Here is a 26,958-nt window from a genome sequence, read left to right on the forward strand (position 1 = left end):
GCCTTGACTACTGCAACCTCATGCTCTGTGGCCTCCCCTCAAACACTCTCGCACCCCTCCAATCTATTCTAAACTCTGCTGCCCAACTAATCCACCTGTCCCCCCGCTATTCCCCAGCTTCTCCCCTCTGTCAATCCCTTCACTGGCTCCCAATTGCCCAGAGACTCCATTACAAAACCCTAACCATGACATACAAAGCCATCCACAACTTGTCTCCTCCATACATCTGTGACCTCGTCTCCCGGTACTTTCCTGCACGCAACCTCCGATCCTCACAAGATCTCCTTCTCTACTCCCCTCTTATCTCCTCTTCCCACAATCGCATACAAGATTTCTCTCGCGCATCACCCCTACTCTGGAACTCTCTACCACATCATATCAGACTCTCACCTACCATCGAAACCTTCAAAAAGAGCCTGAAGACCCACCTCTTCCGACAAGCCTATAACCTGCAGTAACCACCGATCGACCAAACCGCTGCACGACCAGCTCTACCCTCGCCTACTGTATTACCACCCATCCCTTGAAGATTGTGAGCCCTCGCGGGCAGGGTCCTCTCTCCTCCTGTACCAGTTATGACTTGTATTGTTTAAGATTATTGTACTTGTTTTTATGTATACCCCTCCTCACATGTAAAGCGCCATGGAATAAATGGCGCTATAACAATAAATAATAATAATAATAATCACTACCTTTAATGGCAAGTGGGACCATTTCTTAACCATTTGGCCATCAAGTCTACAACACTGGTTCTCATTTCACCCGTTGAGACCCATCACACTGAGCAATAGTGCCTATTCATCCGATTATGCTTTGTCACTTTTGGGCCTCTTTATTACACTTTAAAGAAATGCTTTAGGTTGAATATATACAATATGGTTCTCCTTATGTAGGGGCTGAGGGCGAGGTGTTTTTTAAGTCCCTAAGTTATTTCCTGCATGAGAACCACAAAGCATAAAGCAGTTTTAGATTTGTTTGGAAAGTATAATATCTGTCAGCTCAAAGAGGGCTTCAAAAGTCGGGCTTTGTGCTGGATACTCTGATTTACAAAGTTTAAAGGGGCTGCTTGGTTTTCTTTAGATATCTTTCTGCAGGAATCTGGTCTTTACAGGAGTGGACAGGTGGAAAGAGAAAAAGAAAAATTCAACTAGATGGGATCAAAACCAGACAATCAAAGGGCCAGAGTCAAAACAAAAAATGTGGTTAAGAATAGCTAGCTCAGATTCCAGGAGACCATGCAGAAAAAATAGAGAGGGAAGTGAGAAAGTTCAATGTGAAGCCAGAATGGAAAAAGGAGTGATACATTCAGAAGAATTGTCAGGAGGAAAGCTTGTTCAAAAAAATAGAATCACAAGGATAGTAATAAGGCAGTGGTCCTCAATTTGTGGTTTGGGAGCCACATGTGGTTCACGAGCCCAAGATGTGTGGATATCGACTGTCTGCCAGCTTGGTGCATTAACACCAGGTCAAGCAACCAGTTTAAAGAGGCCTCCAGATATTGACAACTTTTGCGAGTAGCCCCATACAGAAGAGAGGATCTAGATGTGCTTATACTGGCTTATGGGATGGAGAGATAAATATGGTTAGCTGGAAAAAAAGATGATACTGCTTGTCAAGCCAGATACTAGAAGCGTGATGCAATAGTGAGGTGAGTGTACATGATCCAGGACTATCAATTGGGCTTAAAGTCAAAACTCTTGGATATAAGTATACTGTGTATATGGGATGAGGCAAAAGGTCTCAGTTTGTTTTCTGGGGGAAGTTTTGACTATCGTCACATCGGTCATTGTGGATTCTGAGTGTCAATACTGTGGTGGTAATGGGGTGATAGATGTGGCTCGCAACCATCCCTTAGAGTTGAATATGGCTCTTGAGGTAAAAAATGTTGGGAACGGATGGAATATATTATACAATAGCTGTCACAGGGATGGTCAATGGAAAAAAAATGAAATAAGGTGCCTAGAATCTCCTGATGGGCAACTGAAACTACCCTTCGATTGGTCCATTGATTCGGTTCATTCATTGGTCGATCAGCATATACTGTAAGACAAACATTTGGTAAACAGCAGTCATGCTCTCCGGGTGACCAGGTGCATTTTGCATGTGCTACCCAACATCTATTCCAGAGAAAAAGACTGTAGTACTTGGCAGAGAGAATTGGCCCTGGAATATGGACTGGTAAGTTAGTGACAACATCATTATTTCCACCTTAGGATATAAAAAAATGATGTATCTGATATACTTTAATTTAGGAGAGAAGAAAATAGTAGATATAATAATAATAATAATAATAATAATAATAATCATAGCACAATAATATTAATAGCACAAGAAAATAGATCATAAAAGAATTGTCTCACAATAATAGGGCAGATGAATATCATAAAAGATATCTATTGCTTGTGGCTACCCCACCAGGAAGGAGCGGTACTGTTGGAGAGCAGTTCCCACCCATGAGGACCAAGTTCACCTATTCATTATATAGTAGACCATTTATGGTGTATTTCTGTACGATCTGGAAATAGAAGCACACATATTCCTGTACAGTGTTCCTTTAAAAAGCCATCATCTCAGTGATATTCAAACATTTTACCAAGGACATGAGTGCAAATACTTAAATGGAACATGACCCTGAGATAGACAGAGAGGCAACCTGGATACTAATTAAACTATTATCTTTGTCACCCTATCCCTGATTAGAAAAAATACTTACAAATTAAAGCATTGGTCTGATTAATACCTGGATGGTCCCCTTCTCATGGTTTTGGGAATTAAGTTCCCAGGTGGATTCCGCGTCAGGTCTCCAGTACACTTCAGAGTCATCTCATTAAGTCGAGTGAACACATTACACCGTTCCATATTAAAGATCGAAAAATTACAATTGGAAGAAAACTAAGGCCAATAGAAATGTCACAAGTCCGGCAGGATAAAGTATGTTAGGGAGGAGAGGGTGGTCAGCTGTGTCGACTTCAATTTAAATGGGGTTTCTTTGCAATAACTTAGCTGCCTTATTTGCATCTCGCCCCTTTTGAAAATTCTCATTACGCTTTCGAAAGTCTTTTCAGGCTCCTTTATATTAATTATAGAAATCATTAGAATAAAAAGTTAACATAATGGTTTTAAGAACAAGCTTCACAAGCGGAATATGTGCATATTTAATCCTCTGAGCTGATGAATTTTTAATCATTGTTCAAGTCCAGGTTTTTTATCTTAAAGCCTAACTTGATAACAAACCTAGCAATTGGTAGAACTAATTGGTACAGAATAAGTAAATAATTTATACAATTAGAAAAAAGCATGGCTGCTTAAAAGGTGTGCATAGAGCGCGCGTTTAATGATGGCATTACGAGCCCAGACCGGTGTATGGACGCCGCTTTATGGTACGCTGCTGACATCCAGAGGCCAACGCTGAACATGCTCCTCTCGGATTATTTACAGAAGGAAACAAGCCAGAAGCAATTCAGAAAAACACTTCCCTTAAATTAGCATTAATTGGAATCCTTTTGCATTCGCTGTGTGCATCTGTAATAAGGGACAAAGGCTCCGGAACATGCTAATATTTCCTAGTTTGCATGGTAGTACAATGGGGATTAAATGGCATGAAAGCAGTACAGTAATGACACCACCAGTAAGACCTTATTATGGGAATTCTGGCAAATGCATTCAATAGGCATAGTAATGTACTGTAAAAATTCTTTTAATCTGGTCATTTTTGATAATCCAGCTTTTTTGCAAAATAATTTTAAAATAATCAGAAATCCCTGAAGCAAAAAGTTAATATCACTGTTTTATTTAACATACGTTTCTGAAGGATATGATACTGAATCTATTTTCTATTTTTCTATGGTTGTCCTATAATTAATGCACCACTCCAGAGTTTTTTTCTTATAGCTGCACTAGAATGGTGCCGCTAATGTAAGTTCCTTGCCTCTAGTCTTATACTTACTAGCCGCCATCTTCATCTTTTATCGGCACTGCTCCAGATGGTCTTCAGCAGTTTGTGACCTACCAGATCATACCGGAGTTTGCTGGGTTATCAAAAATCACAACTCAATGTAAGGCCACATTCACATGTTCAGTATTTGGTCAGTATGTTACATCAGTATTTGTAAGTCAAAATCATGAGTGGAACAATCAGAGGAAAAGTATAAAAGTAACCGTCACCACTTCTGTATTTATCACCCACCCCTGGTTTTGGCTTACAAATACTGATGTAAAATGCTGACCAAATACTGATAGTGTGAATGTGGCCTTAGTGTATGAGAACCGGAGAGAAGACAGAACGAGGCTCTATTACATTGAGACAGGGGCGGACATATCATTGGTGCAACCAGTGCAGACGCAAATGGGCCCGAGGGGTAAGGAGACCCGTTACAACCTTCAAATCAGTCAGCAGCTTCTGTCACAGACATAAAGAGGGGTCCATTCACTGTTTTGCACAGGGGGCCCTCTTCCTTCTGTGTCCGACAATTGCATTGAGAGCTTGTGACCGTTACTGATAACTTCCAGAAACTCAGGAGTTGTGGTCAAAAGATGACTACGCAGGACCGCAGCGGCCATCAGAAGAGCTGAAGATGGCGGATGGTAAGTATAATACAGAGGTCAGGGAACTTAGATTTATTGCACTACTCCAACACTGACATTGAAAAAAATGCAATGGTGCTTAACGAATATTTAATACTCAGTAACAGGCACATGCTGTTCATACTATAGAGGCAGATTATGTGTCTGATATATCCAAGAATTAATACGGGATCAAATGAATTTTACTGTTCTGTAGATGTAAATACTTATGTCCCCCCCCCCCCAAAACTGAGAAAAGTTTTCAAGGAGTGATACCTTTATTGGCTAACCAGAGAAATTATACTTGCAAGCTTTCAGGGCTCAGAAGGCCCTTCATCAGGCTTGATTACAAGACTCACAACTCAATGTAAGGCCACTTGTATTTTAGCCTGAAGAAGGGGCCTGAAAGCTTGCTTGCAAATATAATTTCTCTGGTTAGCCAATAAAGGTATCACTCCTTGAATACTTTTCTCAATTTTTTTGGGGGGACATAAGTATTTACATCTATTTTTCTGGCTAACACGGTACCACAATATTATTTTGTATTGTACACTCTTCTGTAGAAAATGATGTTGCCCTTTTTTCTGACAACAAGATGAAACTGCTTTTGCTGCTTTTACCTGATTTTCATGCCTTGTAACTTGCTGTCCGCTCTTTTTGAATGAGCAGTTCTTAAAGAGTAAGCGCATTTAAAATGTTTATTTCATAATTCAATAGCACACATGGAAATAAGCAACTTTGTAATATATCTTATCAGAGAAATTTGCTTCTTTCCCCTCCATGATTTATTTTTCATTCTTAGTTCCTTGATAAAATCTGAATTCAGCGAAGACAGATTTTCCCAGATAGGAGATGACAATTGGTGCCTGTAATATTCTATGGAGGGATGAGCTAAAGGCTACACAGACATTCTACTGTGAGTTACCTTGATACAACAGTTATAGTTCTCTATTATTATTTTATTGCTTATATAGCGCCATCATATTCCACAGCACTTTACATTCGCTATCATCGCTATTATTTATTATCGCTGTCCCCATTGGGGCTCACAATCTAGAATCCCTATCAGTATGTCTTTGGAGTGTGGAAGGAAACCGTAGAACCTGGAGGAAACCCACACAATCATGGGGAGAACATACAAACTCCTTGCATATGTTGTCCTTGGTGGGCATAGCTTAAAACAAATGACAAATTGATTAAATTAGTTGGGCTCGACAAATTCTTAAAAATTCGACACAAATTTGATTGCATTAAAACAAATTTGTTCATATGTAATAGCAGCCATGAGGAAACATAACTTATTTTACTGACCTAGTAAGTCACTGTTTATCAGTCCTTGAGTATAATTTTAATCCATTTAGCGCATTAACTGGTGAGTGCTTACATTTGACAAAATTATTCGCAAACATATGTAATGTATTTTTTAAAAATATCAACATCTAGAATCAAATGGAATCTGTCATCAAATTTCATCCCTCAAAACTATTTGTAGACAAATGCAGCTTTCCGCCCAACGCTGGCTCTTCCTGCTCGACTGATAGTCCCTAACAGGGCCGGACTGGCCATCTGACAATTCTGGCAAATGCAAGAAGGGCCTGTTTGGTCTTGGGCTGCCTTGTCTGCTACATTGCTAACAAACTTGGTGTTCTCAAGACACCCATACTGTTAACAGTTGTGATGGAGCACAAAGTCGCTGACTCCGTCACTTACCCCAACAGGCCACAGGTATCATTAGAAATACTGGTCTTGTGGTAAATCTTGCTTTCCTCTATCCACTGTAATATTAGTAATATATCCCCATCTGGTGCTTGGAAACAGGGACAACATGGGCCTGTGTGATTGCAAATGCCAGGACTGAATTTCAATCCCAGTCCGTACTGGGTCCCTATGTTGTGTGACCTCTGACAAAGGAGCCGTCAGTCAAGCAGCAGGATTAAGAGGCGCTCCAGTGGGCAGGAATAGAGCTGGAGTGACAAAGGCTTCAGAGATACAAATAGTCCTTCAGCCTTATTTGCATATCAACTCAAATGCTGATTTCTCAGTAATGGAGGAATGGACAGACCATGTAAAGGCATAGCTGGTCTTGTCCTTGAAAGAGCTACATCTGCATATAGATAGTTTGTGGGGATAAATCCTACTGAAGATTCATTTTAAGGAACATATCTAATCATTTACTTATGGAGAAGAATTCATGTAACACATTACACATGGGAGAGGACGTTATCAATATGTCATATTTTAATTAAGCAATTTCTACATACATTTATTAACATTACTGTTTTGACATACCGTATTTTTCAGACTATAAGACAAACTTTTCTCTCAAATTTTGGGGGAAAATGTGGGTGCGTCTTATAGTCGGAATATACTTACAAAATACTGTGGCGGCAGCAGGAGTCAGGCAATTCTACGGCGGTCTCGGTCCGACACTGCCGGGCGATGATCACACTCGGGACGAGATCTTGTTGCCGTGATCTCAATCTGAGCAAGTGCCACCCCCGGCGGCCATTTTCCCAGAGGCCACCGCATCGCAGCAATAGATATGCAGGGCCTCTGGGCTTTCACAAGATGCTGGCGGAGCCCCGAGCACTACTGCCAAACCAGCAAGTAGTGGCATTTCCCGGAGGCCACTGCACCTGCTTGGGATGGGAGTCAAATCGCCGGACCACCAAACATCTCCTGTGATCCCACTCCACCAGTGCTGATGATCCCCCCTGGGTAAGCTGAATTTGGACTGTAAGACGGACCCCCCCATTTGACACATTTTTTTCCCTATTTTCCTTCTGAAAATTTGGGGTGTGTCTTATGGTCCACTTTGTATTATAGTCCGAAAAATACTCATAGACATGTTACTTGGGGCCTGATTGGGATTTTTATTTTCATATTCATCTGTGACCATCTCTTTTTAATATCAACTATTTTCGGCACAGTGTATATACAATAGCAATAAAGCCTTAATACAGTGATTATTATTTACAGTATCTCATGAGCTCATTTACAGAGTGACCCGGGTACAGTAGTGCTTCAGGGTGCACGGCAGGATTCCTCTGTTCAGCTGATGGAACTCAACAAGTTGTGTGAGATCTGTAAACCTTGTGTGTCCCTCATCTAAAGTGTAGAAAAGCTCTCCTCCATCTTCAATCTGTTGGATAGAAAGTGGGGAGGGGAGAATAGCAAAATTAGGAAAGTGATTTAAAGTCTGAAATTATTCTATGTTGCAACAATTTATTTAATGTTCTACTATTTTGTGTTTCCAGCTCCTATGCTCATCAATGGGTTCCTATGGTTACAGATGGCAAACAAGCCCTAGATGTACCTTGTATTCTGCAGTCACACTCCGTAACATCTTCCCTTTACTCCATGTTAAAGTACATATTATGTTCGGCCCATTCTCTGCAGCAAGATATTTTTAAGTGCTATTCCAGCTATGGCCATTAGGTGTCATATTTGCCTTTCTCCTTTTTATTCATGTGTTTGGAATCTTCTGTTCCCCCAAATGGTTAACTGTTCAGAACCGCCCCTTCTTCCTGCCTTGGTCAACAACATGTAACCATTTCCAGCCATCTTCTGAGTAGCTCACATCTGCTCAGCTTCCTGCAAAAGCACTGCTTATAACAAGTGGATTCCGGTAAGGTTTAATGCATTTATGTAAACTATGCTATGCATTTGTGTTAGTAGCCATAATGCAGCCACCATGATGTTTGCAATGCATGTTAGTTATATGCATCCTCTGGATATGCATCCTCTGTTCAGTCAGTGCAAAGCTTGCAGCCATTAGTTGTTTTAGACATCTTTCTCTTTTACTGCTCTGTATGTTGTACTGCTCAGCTTCTATATAATGCACGCTGTCGATATAACAGCATCCTGTATTAATGCTACTGTTGTGATAGTACCTTGTATTGCTGTGATTACTTGCCAGTATTTGTGTATTGTATATTATCTACCAGTACTGACATGCTGCATTATCTGTCTGTTAGGCCTGTTTCACACTTCAGTTTTTTTGGGTCAGTTAAAATCCGTCAAAATGGCGGAAAGTGGATCCGTTGCTAACTGATGTGAACGGATGCCACCGGATCCGTTTTGTGACGGATCCGATGAATGAAGAATTTTAAAGGAGCCGCTGCCCGGGAAGGGGAAGGGGAAGGAGGAGAGAGAGATTTTTTTTGTCCGCCAGAAAGGATTTCAGGGTTAAATTTCCGGCTGACTTCCTTTCTCCAGGCATGCGCACTGTAAAATGTGGATCCTCCAGCCAAAAAAAGTTGCAGGGTCCGTCCAGGCATGTCGGCGGACGCAAAAAATTTGGCGGATCCGCAAAAAAACGGATCCAACGGATGGCCATCCGTCAAGATCCGCCGGTAATGCAACTCAATGGGGAAAAAACCGGATCCGCCAAAAAAAAGGCGGATCCGTTTTTTTCAAAAAACGGCGGATTTTGACTGATGGTCAAAAACGGAAGTGTGAAACAGGTCTTATAGTTTTTACCTGAATCATCCACGTTGTGTACAACAATATCTGAATCATTCATAACTGTGTTCAACAATCTCTGATATCATCTACTACTCTGTACAACAACCCCTGATCTCATCTACTACTGTGTTCTACTATACCATCTGTTATCATCTCCCATTGTTGTTCATATCATCCCAATAAATATAGACTTAAGCACCCATACAGTCTTGTTTCTGGGAGTGGATGAAAGGTTAAGCCGTATGCTGGAATCCACACAGCGTCATACGTGGAAGAAGGCAGAACATATTACAAGTAAGAAGGGTGAGAGTGTACAAAATGTTACCAAGAATAAGTCCAGAAAAAAGCTAGTGGGGGGGTGGCTTTGATCATAAAGGCAGGGCACTGCAAACTATCTAAAAAGGGTATCAAGTGTGTATAGAATTAAAAGGATATACCCTTTTGCATATTTATTGCATATCCATAAAATACCCTACAAATGTCTGTTAGATGTGGGTCCTGTCGATTGCTGATTGTGTTCACTCACTGTCTCCATAGATTTCAGTGGAGAGGTGGTAGCTCCCACCTCATTTCATGAGTTCCAAAGACTTGAAAAGAGTGGGCCATCACCTATCTATTGGCACATACAAGTACAACAAATGCACTCTATATTTGTGAGTTCTAGAAGTGAGACCCTCTCTTTACATAACATACTGGTACATACTATATACAGGAGAGATGACATACAGGTATATACTATATACAGGGGGAGATGACATACAGGTATATACTATATACAGGACAGATGACATATAGGTATATACTATAGACAGGGGGAGATGACATACAGGTATATACTATATACAGGGGGAGAGGACATACAGATATATACTATATACAGGTGAGATAACAGACAGGTATTTACTACATACAGGGGAGACAGCATACAGGTATATACTATATACAGGGGAGATGGCATACAGGTATACGATACGATATGATACACTTTATTGATCCCGAGGGAAATTATTATATTACAGCAGCGTTACTGCTGCTGCAATGGGCTGCCAGTAGCACAGTGCCGGTATTATATCACATGTCCACGAACACCACCCATGCCCTTACCAAAGCAGTTACTGGAATTTTCCACTTAATGACTGACACGCAGACAAGTGCTTGTGGCCAGGGATGCTAAATTTCCCTGACAGCACACTGTGTGAACATTTTAGAGGTCGGGGTTGGGTCCCACCCCACCCCTGGCATGGCACATGTGCTGCTGATGCCAAGGATCACTAGCCCTACTTCTATAAGGGTTTCCTCCACCTCCTAAACCAGTTCCTGCACCCCCTCCTGCTCCTCCTCATCCTCCATATACGATGTGCTATCCCAGAACACGTCGTCCACATCAGCCAGAAGCTGAAAGCTCTGCAGCACTGCCTCAGTGAAGTGGGAACAGGCTCTGCTGTAGCTAGTTTGTCTAGGAGACAAACCACACACAGCGGCAGAGTTATTGAAAGGAATAAATGACCAGACAGATCTGTTGGTTTTGCCACTGAACCTACAACCAGGCGTAGTCGTGTGTGATAATGGCTGTGAAGATTGGCAAGCTCACACATGTCCAATGCATGACCCACAATACCTGGCTGACTACACCAGGGAACTCCCTGATTCCTCTGCTACCTTCAGATTTTGGGTATCAAAGCTGGACACCTGGTATGAGCTGTCCCTCTATGTCGTGGAGGTGTTATGCTGTCCTGCCGCTAGCGTCTTATCTGAGCGAGTTTTTAGTGCTGCCAGGGAGCGTCATAACAGACAGGCGCTTTCGCCTGTCAACAGAAAGTGCTGACAGACTCACTCTGATAAAAATGAGCAAAACCAGGATTTGCCCCTACTTTTCCACACCATCAGATGCAAGTAGCACAAAGTGTTTTTAATCTTCAATATCTGAATGAGGGCCTCCAGTTGTTGCCTTCAAGGGTCTATGGATGACTGTATTACCCTCATCATCATTTTTTCCTGGCTTTGCACTTTGTGCAAGGCCTTTATGAGTGTAGGAGTATCACTACATGATAATTTGAACATAATGTGTATGAGGTCCTTCTTTATGTCTAAAACAGGGTGTATCTGAGTCCCTCTTCCATGTAATTTTTGGCAGTTCTTGCTTCCTTCATAAATTACACTGAAATTTCCAATTTTTTAAATAAAAAAATACAAATTTAATAAAGATGAATACAAATTAAATTTTTGGTTTACTTAAATTATTATTTTTTTAATCCTTTTTACATTTTTTCTTATGTACAAGTTATTTTATGGGAAATAATGTTTTTTTATCATTTTTTTCCTGTAAACTCCAATTTCTAGTCAATTTTGAATGTGTTTATGTCAGGCTTTGAAGTGGAATAAAAGTATGACATCATCGTACTCAGCGACGATCTGGGAGTCAGAGATGCTTCCAGGGGTCTTCTCCATGCTGTCCTCCTTCCATTTAAAAAAATTCACTGTCCCCAAGACCTCCTTGTAGGGTCTGCTTGAATAATGCTTGGATTTTCCATTGACTCCCATTATACTCATTGCTCGAAATGAGCACCTGAGTATTAGGAATTGCTCAGTTCCAGTAACGAGCATCCGAGCATTTTAATACTTGCTCATCCTTAAAAACTAACTATGATCACATTGATTTACCCCAAAATTGCACTTATTATTACAATATACACTGGTTTATAAGAAAAAGTACAAAAAAAAGCTGAATTGTATAATCTCTGAATATACAGAACACCGGAAACATGCAACTTACTGGTAGAATTTGGAAGTGCTTGATCTTCTGCCCATAGCACAAAGAAAGGACAAATGATTTTGGAGTACTTTGACTGTCCCGGACCAAGAAAACTCTAAAAGAAATGTCATGTGATTAATACAAGGAAATAAAAAGTATTCACCAAATGGCTCTGTCATTATAGTTTTCCATACTAATGTATTTTTTTTATGAAACTACATCAGCTAAAGGGAACCTGTCAATTTTATAAACCCTTCTAGAAATTGTAAAGCCTGGTGGGGTAGGGCACAGAGGTAGTTGTTCTAAGCGAAAAATTCTTCAGTGTGGAAAATTGCAATATAAAAAAAAACAAAAGTACCAGAGATACCACTAGCAGTGAAGATCTGTGAAACTGCACAAGCACATGATGATGCACATGATGAGCACAACTTTTAACTTTTAAGGCCCCGTCACACATAGCGATCTCGCTAGCGAGATCTCTGTTGAGTCACAATTTTTGTGACACAACAGCGATCTCACCAGCAAGATCGCTGTGTGTGACAGCGATCAGCGACCGGCCCCCCTGCCGGTATCGCTGATCGCTGCAAGAAAGACCAGGACTTTTTTTTGGTCGCTGGCCACCACGCATCGCTGCGTGTGACAGGCGGGAGACCAGCGATCTGCTGGTACCTAACGTACACATCCGGTATCCAAGGGACGCACGTCCCTTGGATACCCGATGTGTACGTTAGTTACCAGCTTCCTGCATCAGCGCGCTGGTTACTAACGTGCACAGCAACGCTGGGTGCTGGGCGTCGCTGTGCTGATCGCTGGTGAAGCTGTCTGTTTGACAGCTCACCAGCGATCACATAGCGATTCACCAGCGATCCTGACACATTGATATCATTGTCAGGATCGCTGGTGAGTCGCTATGTGTGACCCCAGCCTTAGACTGGCATTATAATTGTCAATATTTCAAACAAACCTATTCCGAAATGCAGCAGAACTCCATCTTTGGATAAGAGCTTATATAAATATTTTTCCTTTTAGTCCAGTTGTCCAGGAAATCAGGGACATTTAAAAAGTTGGATCCTGTGGTAGAGCTGGGAGGCACAGGCTCCCTGCCTCACCACTCTCCATCAAAGGTTGCAGGCTGCTGTAAGGCCCATGGTCTTCAAGACATCATTGTCGTGGTGCAGATGGTTCAATGACATCCCTGATTCCTAACGCTTGTGATGCCCCACTTTGAAGAATTATATGGTACAACGGACTTGTTACGGCAGTCAAATAATTCCAAGAGAAACATACAACTCAGTTTTATGATTCTCATGAGTTGTAATTTTATTGGGAAATATTTCCTCAAATATGTAAGAAAAGCCAATATTTTTTTAAAGTAATTGTGATGGTTGGGAATGCATCTGCAAATGGTGCTGCCTTATTTGAGAGTCCAGTTGCTTTTTAAGAGCAGCATGCCACAAGCCGAGAGTTTTTATCTAGGTCATTGAACTCAATTTCCAATTTATAGTTTTTCCATATGAAAAAAAATCTCAAAAACATAAATGGAAAAATAACATAATTTTCAATCAATAGAATTTGAATTGCTTCATAAACTATATGTTTTGTAAAGCAGAACTTGTAGTATTTAAAATGCAGAATTTGCATGCCTTGCTTCTAAGGACTTTATTAAAGTCTTATTCGACACAGAAGAGCGGCTTTCAATAGCCCTACACGGCATTTGGAAAATTTTAAAAGAATCAGATGAGGTTTATAAATAGAACTTCTTTTGCTTAGAAGTGGAAGGAGATAATACTGAAGAGTATGATTATGCTTTCAGAGAAACTTCAATGACTTGAGTATTGATTCATCTCTATAGGTCCAGGCTGTCAAGTTTGTGTAGTACACCAGCTGGCTTCCACTGCATAAGAGCTGAACTTCAAAACGCCTCTCTGATCCAGAAATGAAAACATTAACTCAGACACTTTCCTTACAAATTTTACAGTATATTATCCAGCAGCCAGGCTTAACAAAAGAATGTCTATTTCTGGGAGAAATAACTTGAAATGTATGTTTGCCAAATGCCCAGTAAGCGATATAATATGAAAATTGCTAAAAACAATGGATAAGGAAAAATATCTGCAGGTCTCCACACCATCCATCCATCACTTCTATTAATACAAATTACACATCTCTGCATGTAATTGTGGTGTTTAAAGAGAACCTGTCAGATCCAATGATGCTATTAACCTGCAGATATAGGATCAATCTGAAGGTTAGTAACGTTGTGAAGATGCCCGACTTTTGTTCTGAAAGTGTGGCACCGGGGAGAAATGCACTTTATTTCTCCTGTGAGCCGCCGGCTGTCAGTCATGCAGATATGCCTCGAGCAATTGCAGTCACCTCTCACAGCTGGCGGCTGAACCACACCCTGACACGGACTGACTGCCAGCTGGGCAGTGCATCATTGTAGAGCTGACTGTAGGTCAATGCTGGAGGCTCCCATGAGAAATAAAGTTCATTTTCTTCTGTGTACCGCACTTTCAGTACAATGGCCGGGCATTTTCATAACATTATTAACCTACAGATTAATCCTATACCTGCAGGTTAATAGTATTATCGGACATGACAAGCTTTCTTAAAAAAACTTCTCCCTTGGTTGATTACCCATTGGGCCAACACTTTTTCAAAATTACCCTTTTAATTAAAATCATTACCGAGCTCACTTTAGCACTTTAGAAAAATACAATTTGGGTGGCGCTTGGGTGGTTAGTAAAACATGGTGATTGGGCTTGTTGACTTCACATAGGAGTAGGGGGATGACACCAAGAGAAAACGCAAAAATTATTATTTTAATTAAAATTTAGTTACTCTTTAAATAAACTTTCTGATATAATTTAAGTTTCTAAACTTCACAGATGGCCCCACTTCCGAGTTTTATTCTCTTCCCTGTGATATGATGAAAGAGCAAAGTCAGCCACCTTCTTCATCATGATGACACAGAGAAGGGCTATGTCTTGGCTAGTAAACCAAGCCATATCTAGCACCTTCAAAACATCAGAATTTTTGGCAAGTAGAAGAGAAAAATGTCTACAGTATGTAATTCAATAAAATCAATTTCTCAATTTCTTTATTCAAAACATATAAAAATGGATGTATCACATGTATTATCAGGAAAAAGAGGATGGGGTCCCCGTAACAACCAACGCGTTTCAACCTCTGGCGGTCTTTGTCATGGTATGAAATGAGATCCCTTGTCCAAGCCTTAAATAATTAACAATGCAATACAACCGACAGGTGCAATAATTAAAAACCTTAAAAACACTGTCAAATCCATTTGGACTAGATGAGGAAAATAGCAGAAATACGTATCACAAAGAACCTATATAATATAATGGAACACACTAATCGAAATTATAATAGAATAATTCCAAAGAAAACACACATGTGAAAATGAAAAAAAAAATTTATTTTATGGTAGCAGCTTCTAGTTCATTATTACAAATAAGAGGCTAATTCAATCATATTGCCATATAAGGTCCTGTCGTTTGTCTCTTGTATTTAATTTAAATATCCAAAAGGATTCGCGATTCAGAACTCTGCGTCTGAAATCGCCTCCTCTAATGGACGTATTAACCTTTTCAATGCCTGTGGCGTCTATGGTATTAGTACAACCCGCATGAGCCGTTTTGCAATGGTAAGATACCGCTGAGATATTATGAGTAGTGGAGCTCACAGCTTCGGAGAGGTGTTTTCTAAAAATCTATTTTTAAATGGACCAATTGTGCCTCCTAGATATTGTAATTTGCAGGTTACACATTCTATCAAATATATGAAACTCTCCGTATTGCAATTCATATATGTAGTGATTGGATAAGCTATACCTGTTACAAAAGACGTGAATCTTTTACTTTTTCGAACGTGGTTGCAGGTTTAACAAGGGTGATGTCTACACTTTTAGAAGCCCCTATAATTTAACCACGTATTGTTAACACTTTTGTGGCTGCTCATGAATAAACTTGGAGAAAGTATGCGTCCTAATGATGCCGCTTTTTTTGCTACAAACCTCAAATGAGAATTAGTTAAAATATGAGACAATTTGGGATCACTGTGTAAGATGGGGACATATTGCTTTATAATATTGGTAATAATATCAAATTGTGGGCTGAATTCGGTAACAAAATTAATACTAGAAGAAATTTATAAGAAATTTGTTCCTTTCTGACCAACCTCCTAGACTCTGAAATAAGCGTATTGCTATTGATATTGTTAGCAACAGTTTGTGCAGTATGAGGAGTCCAATTTGGATAACCTATATTACGGAGTGTAATACTAGAGGGAAAACTAAGTTAGAGAGTGGACCCTCTGGATCGCGGATCCGGAGCCCCTGGGCCGAGCACACCAGGTGAAGACCGACCCCTATACAGGGATCGTTTGGGGCAGGACCACAGAGGACGGAGGCGCGACAGCCGGAACCAAGAGGGACGGCTCCACGGACAGAAGGACAGAGGAGGCAACGGTGCGAAAAACGAGCAGGGACCAGTGGAGCAGGACAGAAACAATACGGAAGACAGGCAGTGGAAAGACCAAGGCGGACTGGAGACAGAGGACGGCACCGGGGATGGAAGGCAGCGCCCAGGCAGACTGGAAGGGAAGGGAGACACGAGACAGGGGGCGACAGGGCGAGTCAGGCGGAAAGCGGTTGAGCTACAGGAGAACTGTAGAGGCCAGAGGGTGCAGAAGAACTACACAATCATCAGGCGTCCTCCTAACAGCGAGGACACCTGAAGTACAGCAACCCCCGGAAGTGCGTCACCCAAGCCCACCCCTCAGCGCCGCCCACCGCAGGAGAGAGAGCGCGGAAGGCGGCGAGCGCGAACCAGGGGGCGGGAGCCAGGAGCCGCCGTAAGGACGAGTGGACGGCGGGCGCGTGACCGGGCGGGAGCGCGCAGGTGAGGAAACGCTGCAGCGCGCGCCGCAGCCGAAGGTGCATCGGCGGGCATAACCGCCGATGTCACACGGAGTCTATCAAGGGTTTTTTTACATTCCACCTCATAGGTGGACATAGAAGTACAAGTGCTTTTTAATCTTGATAGATAAAAAGAATACCTGCGCTGGCTAACTGTATCCAGTAATGATGGTATACAAAAATTCCGTGAGTGAACAAAGTGGTAAGGAACCAGATACCACTTACTTCATGTTGGTTGTGGGGCAGGAAACAGATCCATCAATTGCCACGAGAGGAGGTGGATGTGCCGCAGTGGTGAAAACAGAGACGCAGCACCAAGGAGGCGTCCCTCCTGTGAATGTTGGTGCGGAAGCGTCTCTGATGCTGACAGCCGCTGGGTGGATTAACAGTGGTGGCGCACTCCGGCTGAGAGGCGCCGCCGGTGTGCAGAGGCTGGAGCGAGGAGGGGGAAGCCAGGTGACGTCACCGGGAGGGAAGGGACGGGAGCATGTGCAGGCCAAACTAGAAGTTTGCAGCGGTTACCTTGCAAATATCCTTTCTTTTATATTAAGAAGCGCCAGTGTATTTTTGTCATCGTTTTTTAATCTTATCAGTTCCCCCTTAGGTATATTATTGATTACATGTTTGGGGTGAGATGAAGGTGCTTCCAAAATGGAATTGGTATCAGTAGATTTTCTGTATGGGGAAATGGAAATTAAATTTGTATTGGAATCAATAACGAAATATCCAAAAAAAATTCACTGCTGACCTCGTAGTATTGTAAGTGAAGAGTGGAGAAGCTTCTTACCTGTGTCTGAACATACTTGGACCATGACGGAAGATCTGAAATGGGGCTATCATTGAACTTTAAAAAAATTAATAGTACAAGTGATTACTTTTTTTTATTTTCTTGTAATTTTTTCAGTTCTCGAACATTCACTTTGTAGATTTCTGACACAACAATGGGACCATAAATTAGAAATTAGAGCTCATGCTAGTTTTGACTCACTTTGATAGTCACCATGCAAGAGCAGCCACTCATTTATTGACAGCTGGGACTGAAATCAGGTGATTCTCGAATTTGTGGATGTTTATTTGATTGAGTTTTATTACAGCATCTTTTCTCAAAAAATTCTAACTTCGTCATGTATCATGCTCCAGCAGATACTTATTGCTTGCAGAATATGATGCCATATGAAAGCACCAAAATTGTAGCTTATAGGGTACAGAAATTCCTTCCTTTGTATATTGTACATTTTGTAAAAAAAATTGACCTAACTTACCCATTTACAAGCCCTTGCTGATGTATCAGTTTCTGTGCTTCATCTCTTGAGATTTTATGGTGGAACCAGGGCTGTGACATATGAACTGCTGTATATAATAATACAAAACTACATTAGTAATCGTCAAGCAGGTAAACAGATGACATCTGCCCTGTTGCATCATTTCCTAAATATTACAGGCATGCAACATTGAAAATTAGCACTTAGAGGGTCCAACCTTTTAAATCCCTTTTGAGCTTGCAGAGGGCACATAACAAAATAAAAAAAAACATTTGTGTGGATGATCAATCATCGTGTACTGAGGGGCAACAGAGGTGATGGAGGACACATGAGACTTGTGTCAACTGGTAGAGTAAGTATTTTGCTCTTGCAGATTAGTGTTTTTGATTTTTGACCGAAATTAAAGGATTTTTCAGTTCCGGAAAACCCCTTTTAAAAAATTACTAAATTTTTTTTTTTTATTTAATTATCCTCCACGGATTGCAAAGTTATAAATTTTTGCAATTTGTTTTATTCTATTATTTAGCTTTCTTCTCTCCCAAAACATAATATTGCAGTGTAATTTCAATGCCTAGTTTGCACTCCTTTAAAAGCTCCTTTTAACTGTTGCTCATAAATATATGTACATTATATTCAAACAGTCTACGCACGTAAATTCCCCTGTTTGAGCCTATCTTCTGTCCACCCTGTACAGACTTTAAAATTTCCATATTCAGACTATACTAATATATTATACAGATATTGTCAATTAGCAGTCAAAAGCAATCTCTAAAGGAGCATAAACTGGGCATTGAAACAGCACTGTAGGGAAAAAAAGGAAAAACAGTTAAGATAGTGTTGTTAAAGATGGATAATTCAAGTATATTAGAAAAGAGTTTAGATTCTGGCATTAAATAAATAGGGATTTAGGATGAAAATTAATTTGTATTTTGGACCACCCCTTTAATTAAAAAAACAGACTAGTTACTCTTTAAGTACTTTAAATACTTAGCAAAGTGAAAAGCAATGAAGCACTCTCACTAAAACATATATCAAAAGCAGGTATTGTAAGCATACCTATATTTAACTTTGAAAATTAATTTGTATTTTGGACCACCCCTTTAATTAAAAAAACAGACTAGTTACTCTTTAAGTACTTTAAATACTTAGCAAAGTGAAAAGCAATGAAGCACTCTCACTAAAACATATATCAAAAGCAGGTATTGTAAGCATACCTATATTTAACTTTGAACTTTGAGAAGTTGTTGGAATACCATGGGCGCTGACCCGTCCACAGCTTTTTCTCTGTATGAAATATAACAAAGAGTGTAATAAATAGTATAAAAATGTACGTAATTTGAAAGTTATGAGCATTGTAAATTGCCAAATTGATTGTGTGTGCAAAGGGCCCGAGTCATCAATTGCAGGTTTTTTAAGTCACATTTTTTTTTTCTTGTGGTATTCATTGATGTTTTCTGCAACAAATTCTTCAACATGGTGCACGTAATTCATAAATATTACTCAAGAGAAGAAAATGCTCTTTATTTTTTACTTTTACCTTTTTTCATGTTTTTACAACAAAATGTTGCAGTTCAGCTAAAATGTTGCAAAATTTGAGCAAAATTTTGGGGGCGTTCAGATCACTCCAGTAGGAGCAGCAAAATTTGTGTGACTTTTTAAAAAGTCGCAATTGATGAGTAGGCCAAAAACATTTGGAAATGTCAATCCTAGACCACAATGATAGAAAAACAAGAAGGCTAACAGATATTAAAGAAAGACTTAAGAAAAAGGTGCAAACTAAAAGAAAAAATTGACACAAATCAAAACCAGGTTAAAAACACCTAAAACAAAAGCAAATTAAAGGTTCAAATAGATCAATGAATCAGACCCTAATTTTTTTTTTCCAGTTTGCACCATTTTTTCCAGGGTTAACCTACACCCAGTACCCAAGTAGGCATTATACACACCCTCCATAATAGTCCTTCTTGCAGAGCAATAGACATGGCTTCTGTGGGGTTTTCAATGACTCTGGTTTTATGGCCTGAGAAGTCCATTGCCACAAGTGAGTTTTCTGATATGCTTCTCTACAAATGCACAAAAATATTCAGTAAAATCCTATTGTCAAACAGTCAATAAGTAAAGGTCGAGATAATAGATGTTAAAATGTACATGATGCTATAGAATTATAACTCCAGGTTGTGTCATAACATTATGATGATCAGTTTTGGAAAGTTTTAGACAATTATGCATTATATCACAATACATACCATCGCCGATAGATTGGGTCCATTCGGATCATTTTTTTGGTGGGGTCGGAGGTAATTTTGGTAAATCTGGTTACCATGCTGCAAATTAAGATAGATACATTAGTAAAAAGAATTAACTTTTCAAGACCTTCTATTTTCCTCCACACTTATTCGTTCCTCACACAGCCACCTCCAAGATTTCTCCCGAATATCCCCTATCCTCTGGAATGCCATGCCTCAACACGTCCGATTATCCACCACCCTCGGATCCTTCAAGCAGAACCTGAAAACCCATCTTTTCAGGAAAGCTTACAGTCTGTAATAACCACTCTGCCGCCTCACCACCGACTGAGCTGCCGCCTCAAAACCACCAGAGCTGCTGCACCCCCGACCTTCTGTCTCTTCCCCACTATCCCGTAGAATGTAAGTCCGCAAGGACAGGGTCCTCTCCCCTCTGTATCAGTCCGTCATTGTAAATTTGTTCACTGTTAACGATATCTATAACTTTCTATGTAACGATATCTATAACTTTGTATGTAACCCCCCTTTTCATGTACAGCACCATGGAATTAATGGCGCTATATAAATAAATAAATAATAAATAATAACAATAATAATAACTTTCTATTACTTATACTAAATAAATCTTCTAAATGTGTCTTAGAAATGTTTCCACATCAAAAACACACAATATTTTTTCTGGCTGTAAGACAACTGGTTGCAGAAGGATCCTCCCTCCACTGCCTTGTCTGCAGTAGAAACCAAAGATTGTTAAGTCCCAACATTTTGTCCTTTTCAACAGTTCACCATCCAGAAAATGGAAGATATTAGCAGTGGATTAAATCTTGGGTCTTCAGCAGAAAATCTCATAGAGTGACAAATAATAGCGACACAGGGGAAACGTGGTCAATCTGCCAGCCCCTTCTGATAGGCTATTAAGGTAGCTAAGGAGTCTTATAAAGGACTCCAATGTCTGCCATATTTGTACTCCAAATTTACTCCTCGTAGGGGGTCAGTAAAATTGCAATACAACACAATACAGAAGTATTGTAACTAGTGATGAGTGAGTGTGCTCATTACTCGAGTTTTCCGAGCATGCTCGGGTGTTCTCTGAGTATCTTGGGCGTGCTCATAGATAATGTTTGAATCCCCGCAGCTGCATGATTTGCGTCTGCTAGACAGCCTGAATACATGTGGGGATTCCCTAACAAGCAGGCAATCCCTGCATGTATTCAGGCTATCTAACAGCCACAATCATGCAGCTGCAGGGACTCAGACATAATTTACGAGCGTGCCCAAAATACTCGGAGAACACCCGAGCATGCTCGGAAAACTCGAGTAACGAGCACACCCGCTCATCACTAATTGTAATGTATTGTACAAGCAATCCCGCTATAGCATGTTAAAGTCCCTTAGGGGGACTAAAAGGAAAGTGAAAAATATCAAATATAGTTAAAAACATTTAAAAAATACATTTAAAATATCCACATTTTTCCATTCTGTTAATAAAAAATGGTAAAAAGAAAAGATATTTTGCATCCATAATAGTCCAGCATTGCTTATGTATCACATCAGTTATCGTTCATGTTGAACAACGTACAAGAAAAAAAATAAATGAGTGCCAAATTTGCTATTTTTGTCCACCTCCTCTACTAAAAAAAAATGGAGTGAACAGTAATCAAAAAAGTCATATGCGCCCTGATAAACTATAACTTGTCCATCAAGAAACAAGACATCACAGCTCAGTTGGCAGAAAAGTAAAAAAAAAAAAAAATATGGTTCTCAGAAAATGGTAACACAATTCAAAATTCTTCTTCAATTTTTTATTATTGTAAAACAAAGAAAACTTTATAAACTGAGATTTATACATTTTACCAATAAAGATAACGTGTCGTTTTTACTGCACAGTGAACGCCATAAAACAAAAAACCACAGAGCATGGGTTGAATTGATTTTTTTCCTTATTCCTTTACACGACTACATTTTTCCCAATTTTCAATACATGAAATAGCAAATGAAATGGGACCAACTGATGTTACAACTCATCAAAAAACAAGCCCAAATATGTCAGCTGGAAGATAAAAAAATAGCAATGGCTCTTAGATGAAGGAGAAAGAAGAAAATAAAAATTATCAGAAGAGGAAACGGGTTAGATGAGATCTGTGTCAGAATCTTGCAAAGGTTGGCGAACCAGAATAGCAAAGAAATATTATTCTAATCATTACTAATTGACCATCAATCTCGCCCACACTTTGGGAAACTCTTTGAACCATTTCGGTCACTATACTCCCTGCTCTATATAGTTTATATACACACATTATCCAATTCATATTCTGTGTTCTTCAGTTAAAAATTAAAGGAATGTTGTTCCGCTGACTGTGGGGTCTGACAAATGGAATTCCAGAGGAGGCAGCACTGTGCCAAGTACAACTATGTCAGGAGATGAAGAACTATTTAAATGGCCATCAATTGGATAGATCAGGTCAAGGTAATAAAGAGTTTGATCTGAAATTCCAGAGTCAGAGGACAACAGGTTCTGGATCGTTAATCAGATCTGAATGTCTTAGTATAAAGTCAGACTAAAAAACTGCCCAGCATATCCAAACTAGTGTGTACAGGTGAGTTTTCTGACAGACTCTCAATTAACTCATTTTGCAGCCAGCACTAGTGTCATGATCCAGGCCGGGGTTTGCTTCTTGTTATTCTCTCCCTGGTCTGGTCAGGCGGGGGTTAACCTTCTCTGCCTCGTTTTGGGTTCTGTGTGGCTATTTCAGTCTGCTGTGGCCTGCAGACCAACCTCAGTGATAGTTCATGCTTCCAGGCTAGAGCAGCTGACCCCTTGATACCTTGTTTTGTCCTCTACCCATTTACTCTGTTCCCGTGACATCCCTTTCCTGCCACCTCGCTTGTCTTAGTGTTCGCTCCCTGGGCTTGGACCTCTTGGTATGTGACCCGGGTTGTCTTCTGACCTGTTTGACTGTCTCACATCTCGGTTATCTATACTCCCGTCTGGCTCTGACTTTGGGCTTGTATTTGAGGTATATTGCTGTGACCTCTGGTACTTCTTTTTCCTGACTGTTTCTGACTTGGCTCGTCTGACCACTCTTTCACCACCTGGCGGCACCTGTGCTGCTGCTCAGTGGTGCTACACTGTGTGTGCAACCTCTCTTCCCTCACCAGCATCCCCTAGTGGAGGTTGTGCTATTCTGCACTGCAGCAGCATTACAACTAGACAGTGCAATACGGCGGCAACAAGGCTAACAGTGTAACTTTTCTAATTAATCCGAAATGCAGAAATGATTTTTAACCCCAAATACATCCACTTAAGGAAAAAAAACAATTTTCCCCAGAGGTGGACAAGTCTTTAAGTTTATATAAATAATAAAACCCATTTACAAAAAAAATTAGCAAAAAATACATGCATTTGAGAAATTAAAAAAAAAAAGTTTCCAAAGGTGGACAACCACACATATTCTGAAGCAGACTGAACCACTGGACAGTTTGGCAGTGCTGGAAAGCCTTTTAGTCAGTTAGGAAGGAACCAGTGCCATAGCTTTTGATGCTTCACCTATGGCACCAATTATGTTGTATCCCCCTAAAGGAATGTCATTCCGCTGACTGTAGTGTCTGACAAATAGAATTACAAAGCGGAGAGCACTGTGCCAAGCACAACCATGTTAGAGCTATTTACAATACCATGTCCTATGCAGAATAGCTTTTTGAGCCCCCTACCCTCCTTCTGGAACATATACGCAAGATTCTTATAGCTACATTTATGGCTGGTACTACCAAACTACCGGAGATGCAAAGGGTCCAGGATTTGCCCTAACTGTCTGATTTTTCGAAGACAAACCCAGCTAATTGTGAGTTGTCCATGGATGAAAGTTGGTGGGTTTACACAAACACCATGCCAATCGGGTGGTTCTATCCATTTTGGGCTGTTTCTGGGTAGGAGTTGGCATTAAAATGACATGACATAACATTCCTATATATTCCAATCAGCAAGTGGGTATCGAATAAGGACATTTTCAACTCTTCTTTCTGCACTTTAAAGATGACAGAGGTCAGCCAAGGGTTGCCAATTGGACTTTTTATTTTTTTATGGACAGCTTATAAAAAAAATAGCAGATAGACAATAATTTTTACAGACATATTAGAAAAATCGATGACATTGTAAGTGATTCATGTCTACAATCCATGTAGTGGCTTGTGAAAGTGTTCACCCTCCTTGGCATTTTTCATGTTTTGCTACCTCACAACCTGGAATTTCAATATTTTTTTAGGATTTGCATCAGTTCATGTAAAGCTCATTCCTACAACTGGGAACATTTGGTTTCTTTTTATTGTGAAGCAAACAACAAATAGGACAAAATTACTGAAAACTTCAGTTTGCATAACTATTCACCCCCCTAAAGTCAGTACTTTGTAGAGCCTCCTTTTTCAGCAATTACAGCTGTAAGTCACTTTGAACAAGTCTATATGAGCTCTCCACATCTTGCCACTGGAATTTTTGCCCATTTCTGAAGGCAAAACTGCTCCATCTCCTTCAAGTTAGATGGTTTCTTCTGGTGAATAGCAATCTTCTGTCAACAGCAATCTATCTGACCACAGATTCTCAATTGGTTTAAGGTCTGGGCTTTGACTACATCACTCCAAAAAATTTACGAGTTTCCCCTTAAAGCACTCGAGTGTTGCTTTAGACGTATGCTTTGGGCGATTCCCTTGTTGGAAGGTAACCTCCGTCCCAGTCTCAAATTACTGACAGACTGAAACATGTTTTGCTCAAGAAAATCCCTGTAATTTGCCCTTCCATATTCCCCTCGACTTGGACAATTTTCCTTTTCTCTGCTGCTGAAAAACATCCCCACAACATGATGCTGCTACCACCATGTTTCACTGTGGGGATAACATTCTTGGGGTGATTAGCTGTATTGTTTTTTCCCCAGACATAATGTTTATTTTAGTGGCCAAAAATTTAAGTTTTGGGCTCATCTAACCACAGCACCTTCCTCCATACATTTGGGGAGTCTCCCACATTTCTTTTGGCAAACTCAAAATGATCCTTACAATTTTTGTGTAAGTAAAGGCTTTTTTCTGCCCACTCTTCCATAAGGCCACCTATATGGAGTGTATGGCTTATTTTGGTTGTATGAACAGACACTTCAGTCTTCTTAGGAACTCTGCAGCTCCTTCAGGGTTACATTTGGTCTTTGTGCTGACTCTCTGATTAAGGGCCTCCTTGCTTGGTCAGAGAGTTTTGGTGACGGCCCTCTCTTGGCAGGTTTATTGTGGTACAATATTCTTTCTGTTTGATGATAATGGGCGATTGGTCAGCGATTGAGATTTTTTTTATAGCGCCTGACTTGTACTTCTCAACAACTAGGTCCCTGACTTGTTTGGAGATCTCTTTGGTCTTCACATTGTTTGAGTAGTGGTTCCTCTTGCTTAATGGTGTTGCAGCCTCTGTGGCCTTTCAGAAAAGGTAAAGCGTACATACTGACAGACATGTGACACTTAAATTGCAGACAGGTGGACTTTCTGTCACTAAGATTATGACTTATGAAGGTAATTACTTGCACCAGAGATTTTTAAGGAATTCATAGCAAAATGGGTGAATACATATCCACATGCTAATTTTCAGTTATTTGATCCCGTAAATTTAATGTATGCCTATATTTTTCTCACGCCACCAACTTAGACCATTTATTTATGCATCACACACCAATCGGATTAGAAAAATATTTAAACCCAGGTTGAAATGTAGCAAAATAGGAAAACAGCCAAGGGGGTGAATACTTTTGCAGGCTACTGTAATTCTGGTATGAGTCAGCTGTAAATTGTAAAATGATGATAATAACAGCCATAATAATCGGCATAAGTTTCTTCAGCCTTAAAAAAAACTGACTCCTTAATTTTTCTTTTTACAGACAGGGGAAAAAAGTGCCCTAATTTTTGCAAACTGTCCTTGAATTTCTGTACAGTTGACAACCCTGAGTCTGCTACTGCAGAGCCTATGGAGCACTGCCATATCTGTACAACTAGCTTGCATGCTAGAAACACGTTACCTTGTACAATTGTATTGCTGTCACCCAGCAGCTTTTAGCCTCCTCGCTCTCCGCGCACAGCATTTTCATCTCCTTGGCTCCTCCTGTCTTGTGAGGCTAGAAAGCCACAGCACATTTTGATTAATGCATGTCTTGCAGGCAAAACCTGTTGAAATAAAAGTCACTAAAATCCTCCTATGTAAACAGCCAAGGCATAAATACACTTTTGTTCTAGAACAGAACTTTGCATTCTAATAAGCCTTTTAATGTTAAAGCTGTATTCCTATCAGAGTCGTCTATAGCCTAGCCACAGGATAGACCGTAATAACCTAAGCATCTTGGATGCGGAAGTCCCCTGTCTGCACCTATTGGGAGAATCGGGGTCTCCCTAATTGTTTGACTCTTTCTATTACTAAACTATTACTCAGTCTGTAGCCGGACGTGCCAACTGCTTTCAGAACAAGGGTTTTATGTCTGCATGGGCTGGATAAGGTCCCACCTAGCAGGCATTTAGAGCATATACTTTCAGACATGGAATGACTGTCTCTTTGTATGAAATATGCAAATGTCTGAGATTGCAAAACACCTTTAACAACCTCTTGCAACTGAAAACTCCTGAACGTAGACTGCCATAAATGTTTGTCACAGCACAAGCTCAGAAACTGAGCCTCTGCCATCAGTGGTAGGTGTTGGTTGTAATATA

General features: G+C 40.3%; 1 protein-coding gene across 2 annotated transcripts in view; it reads right to left on the minus strand.

Annotated features, from left to right (window-relative positions):
• Positions 1-5,247: 5,247 nt before the first annotated feature.
• Positions 5,248-26,958, minus strand: part of GRB14 (growth factor receptor bound protein 14) — a 61,300-nt gene continuing 39,589 nt past the window's right edge. Inside the window, exons 7-14 of one of the 2 annotated variants that reach the window (XM_073545753.1) lie at positions 26,277-26,372; positions 20,233-20,310; positions 19,933-20,049; positions 19,201-19,270; positions 17,987-18,074; positions 17,512-17,568; positions 11,804-11,897; positions 5,248-7,705 (exon numbers count right to left, since the gene is read on the minus strand). In XM_073545753.1, coding sequence (XP_073401854.1) covers positions 7,559-7,705; positions 11,804-11,897; positions 17,512-17,568; positions 17,987-18,074; positions 19,201-19,270; positions 19,933-20,049; positions 20,233-20,310; positions 26,277-26,372 — 747 coding nt within the window. In that variant the 3' untranslated portion in view covers positions 5,248-7,558. The remainder of the gene's footprint in view (positions 7,706-11,803; positions 11,898-17,511; positions 17,569-17,986; positions 18,075-19,200; positions 19,271-19,932; positions 20,050-20,232; positions 20,311-26,276; positions 26,373-26,958) is intronic. The other variant, XM_073545754.1, reaches the window with a different exon arrangement.

The sequence above is a fragment of the Dendrobates tinctorius genome, unplaced genomic scaffold (assembly GCF_039654945.1).
Source record: "Dendrobates tinctorius isolate UK_male_01 unplaced genomic scaffold, ASM3965494v1 ptg000143l, whole genome shotgun sequence".
Lineage (NCBI taxonomy): Eukaryota > Metazoa > Chordata > Amphibia > Anura > Dendrobatidae > Dendrobates > Dendrobates tinctorius.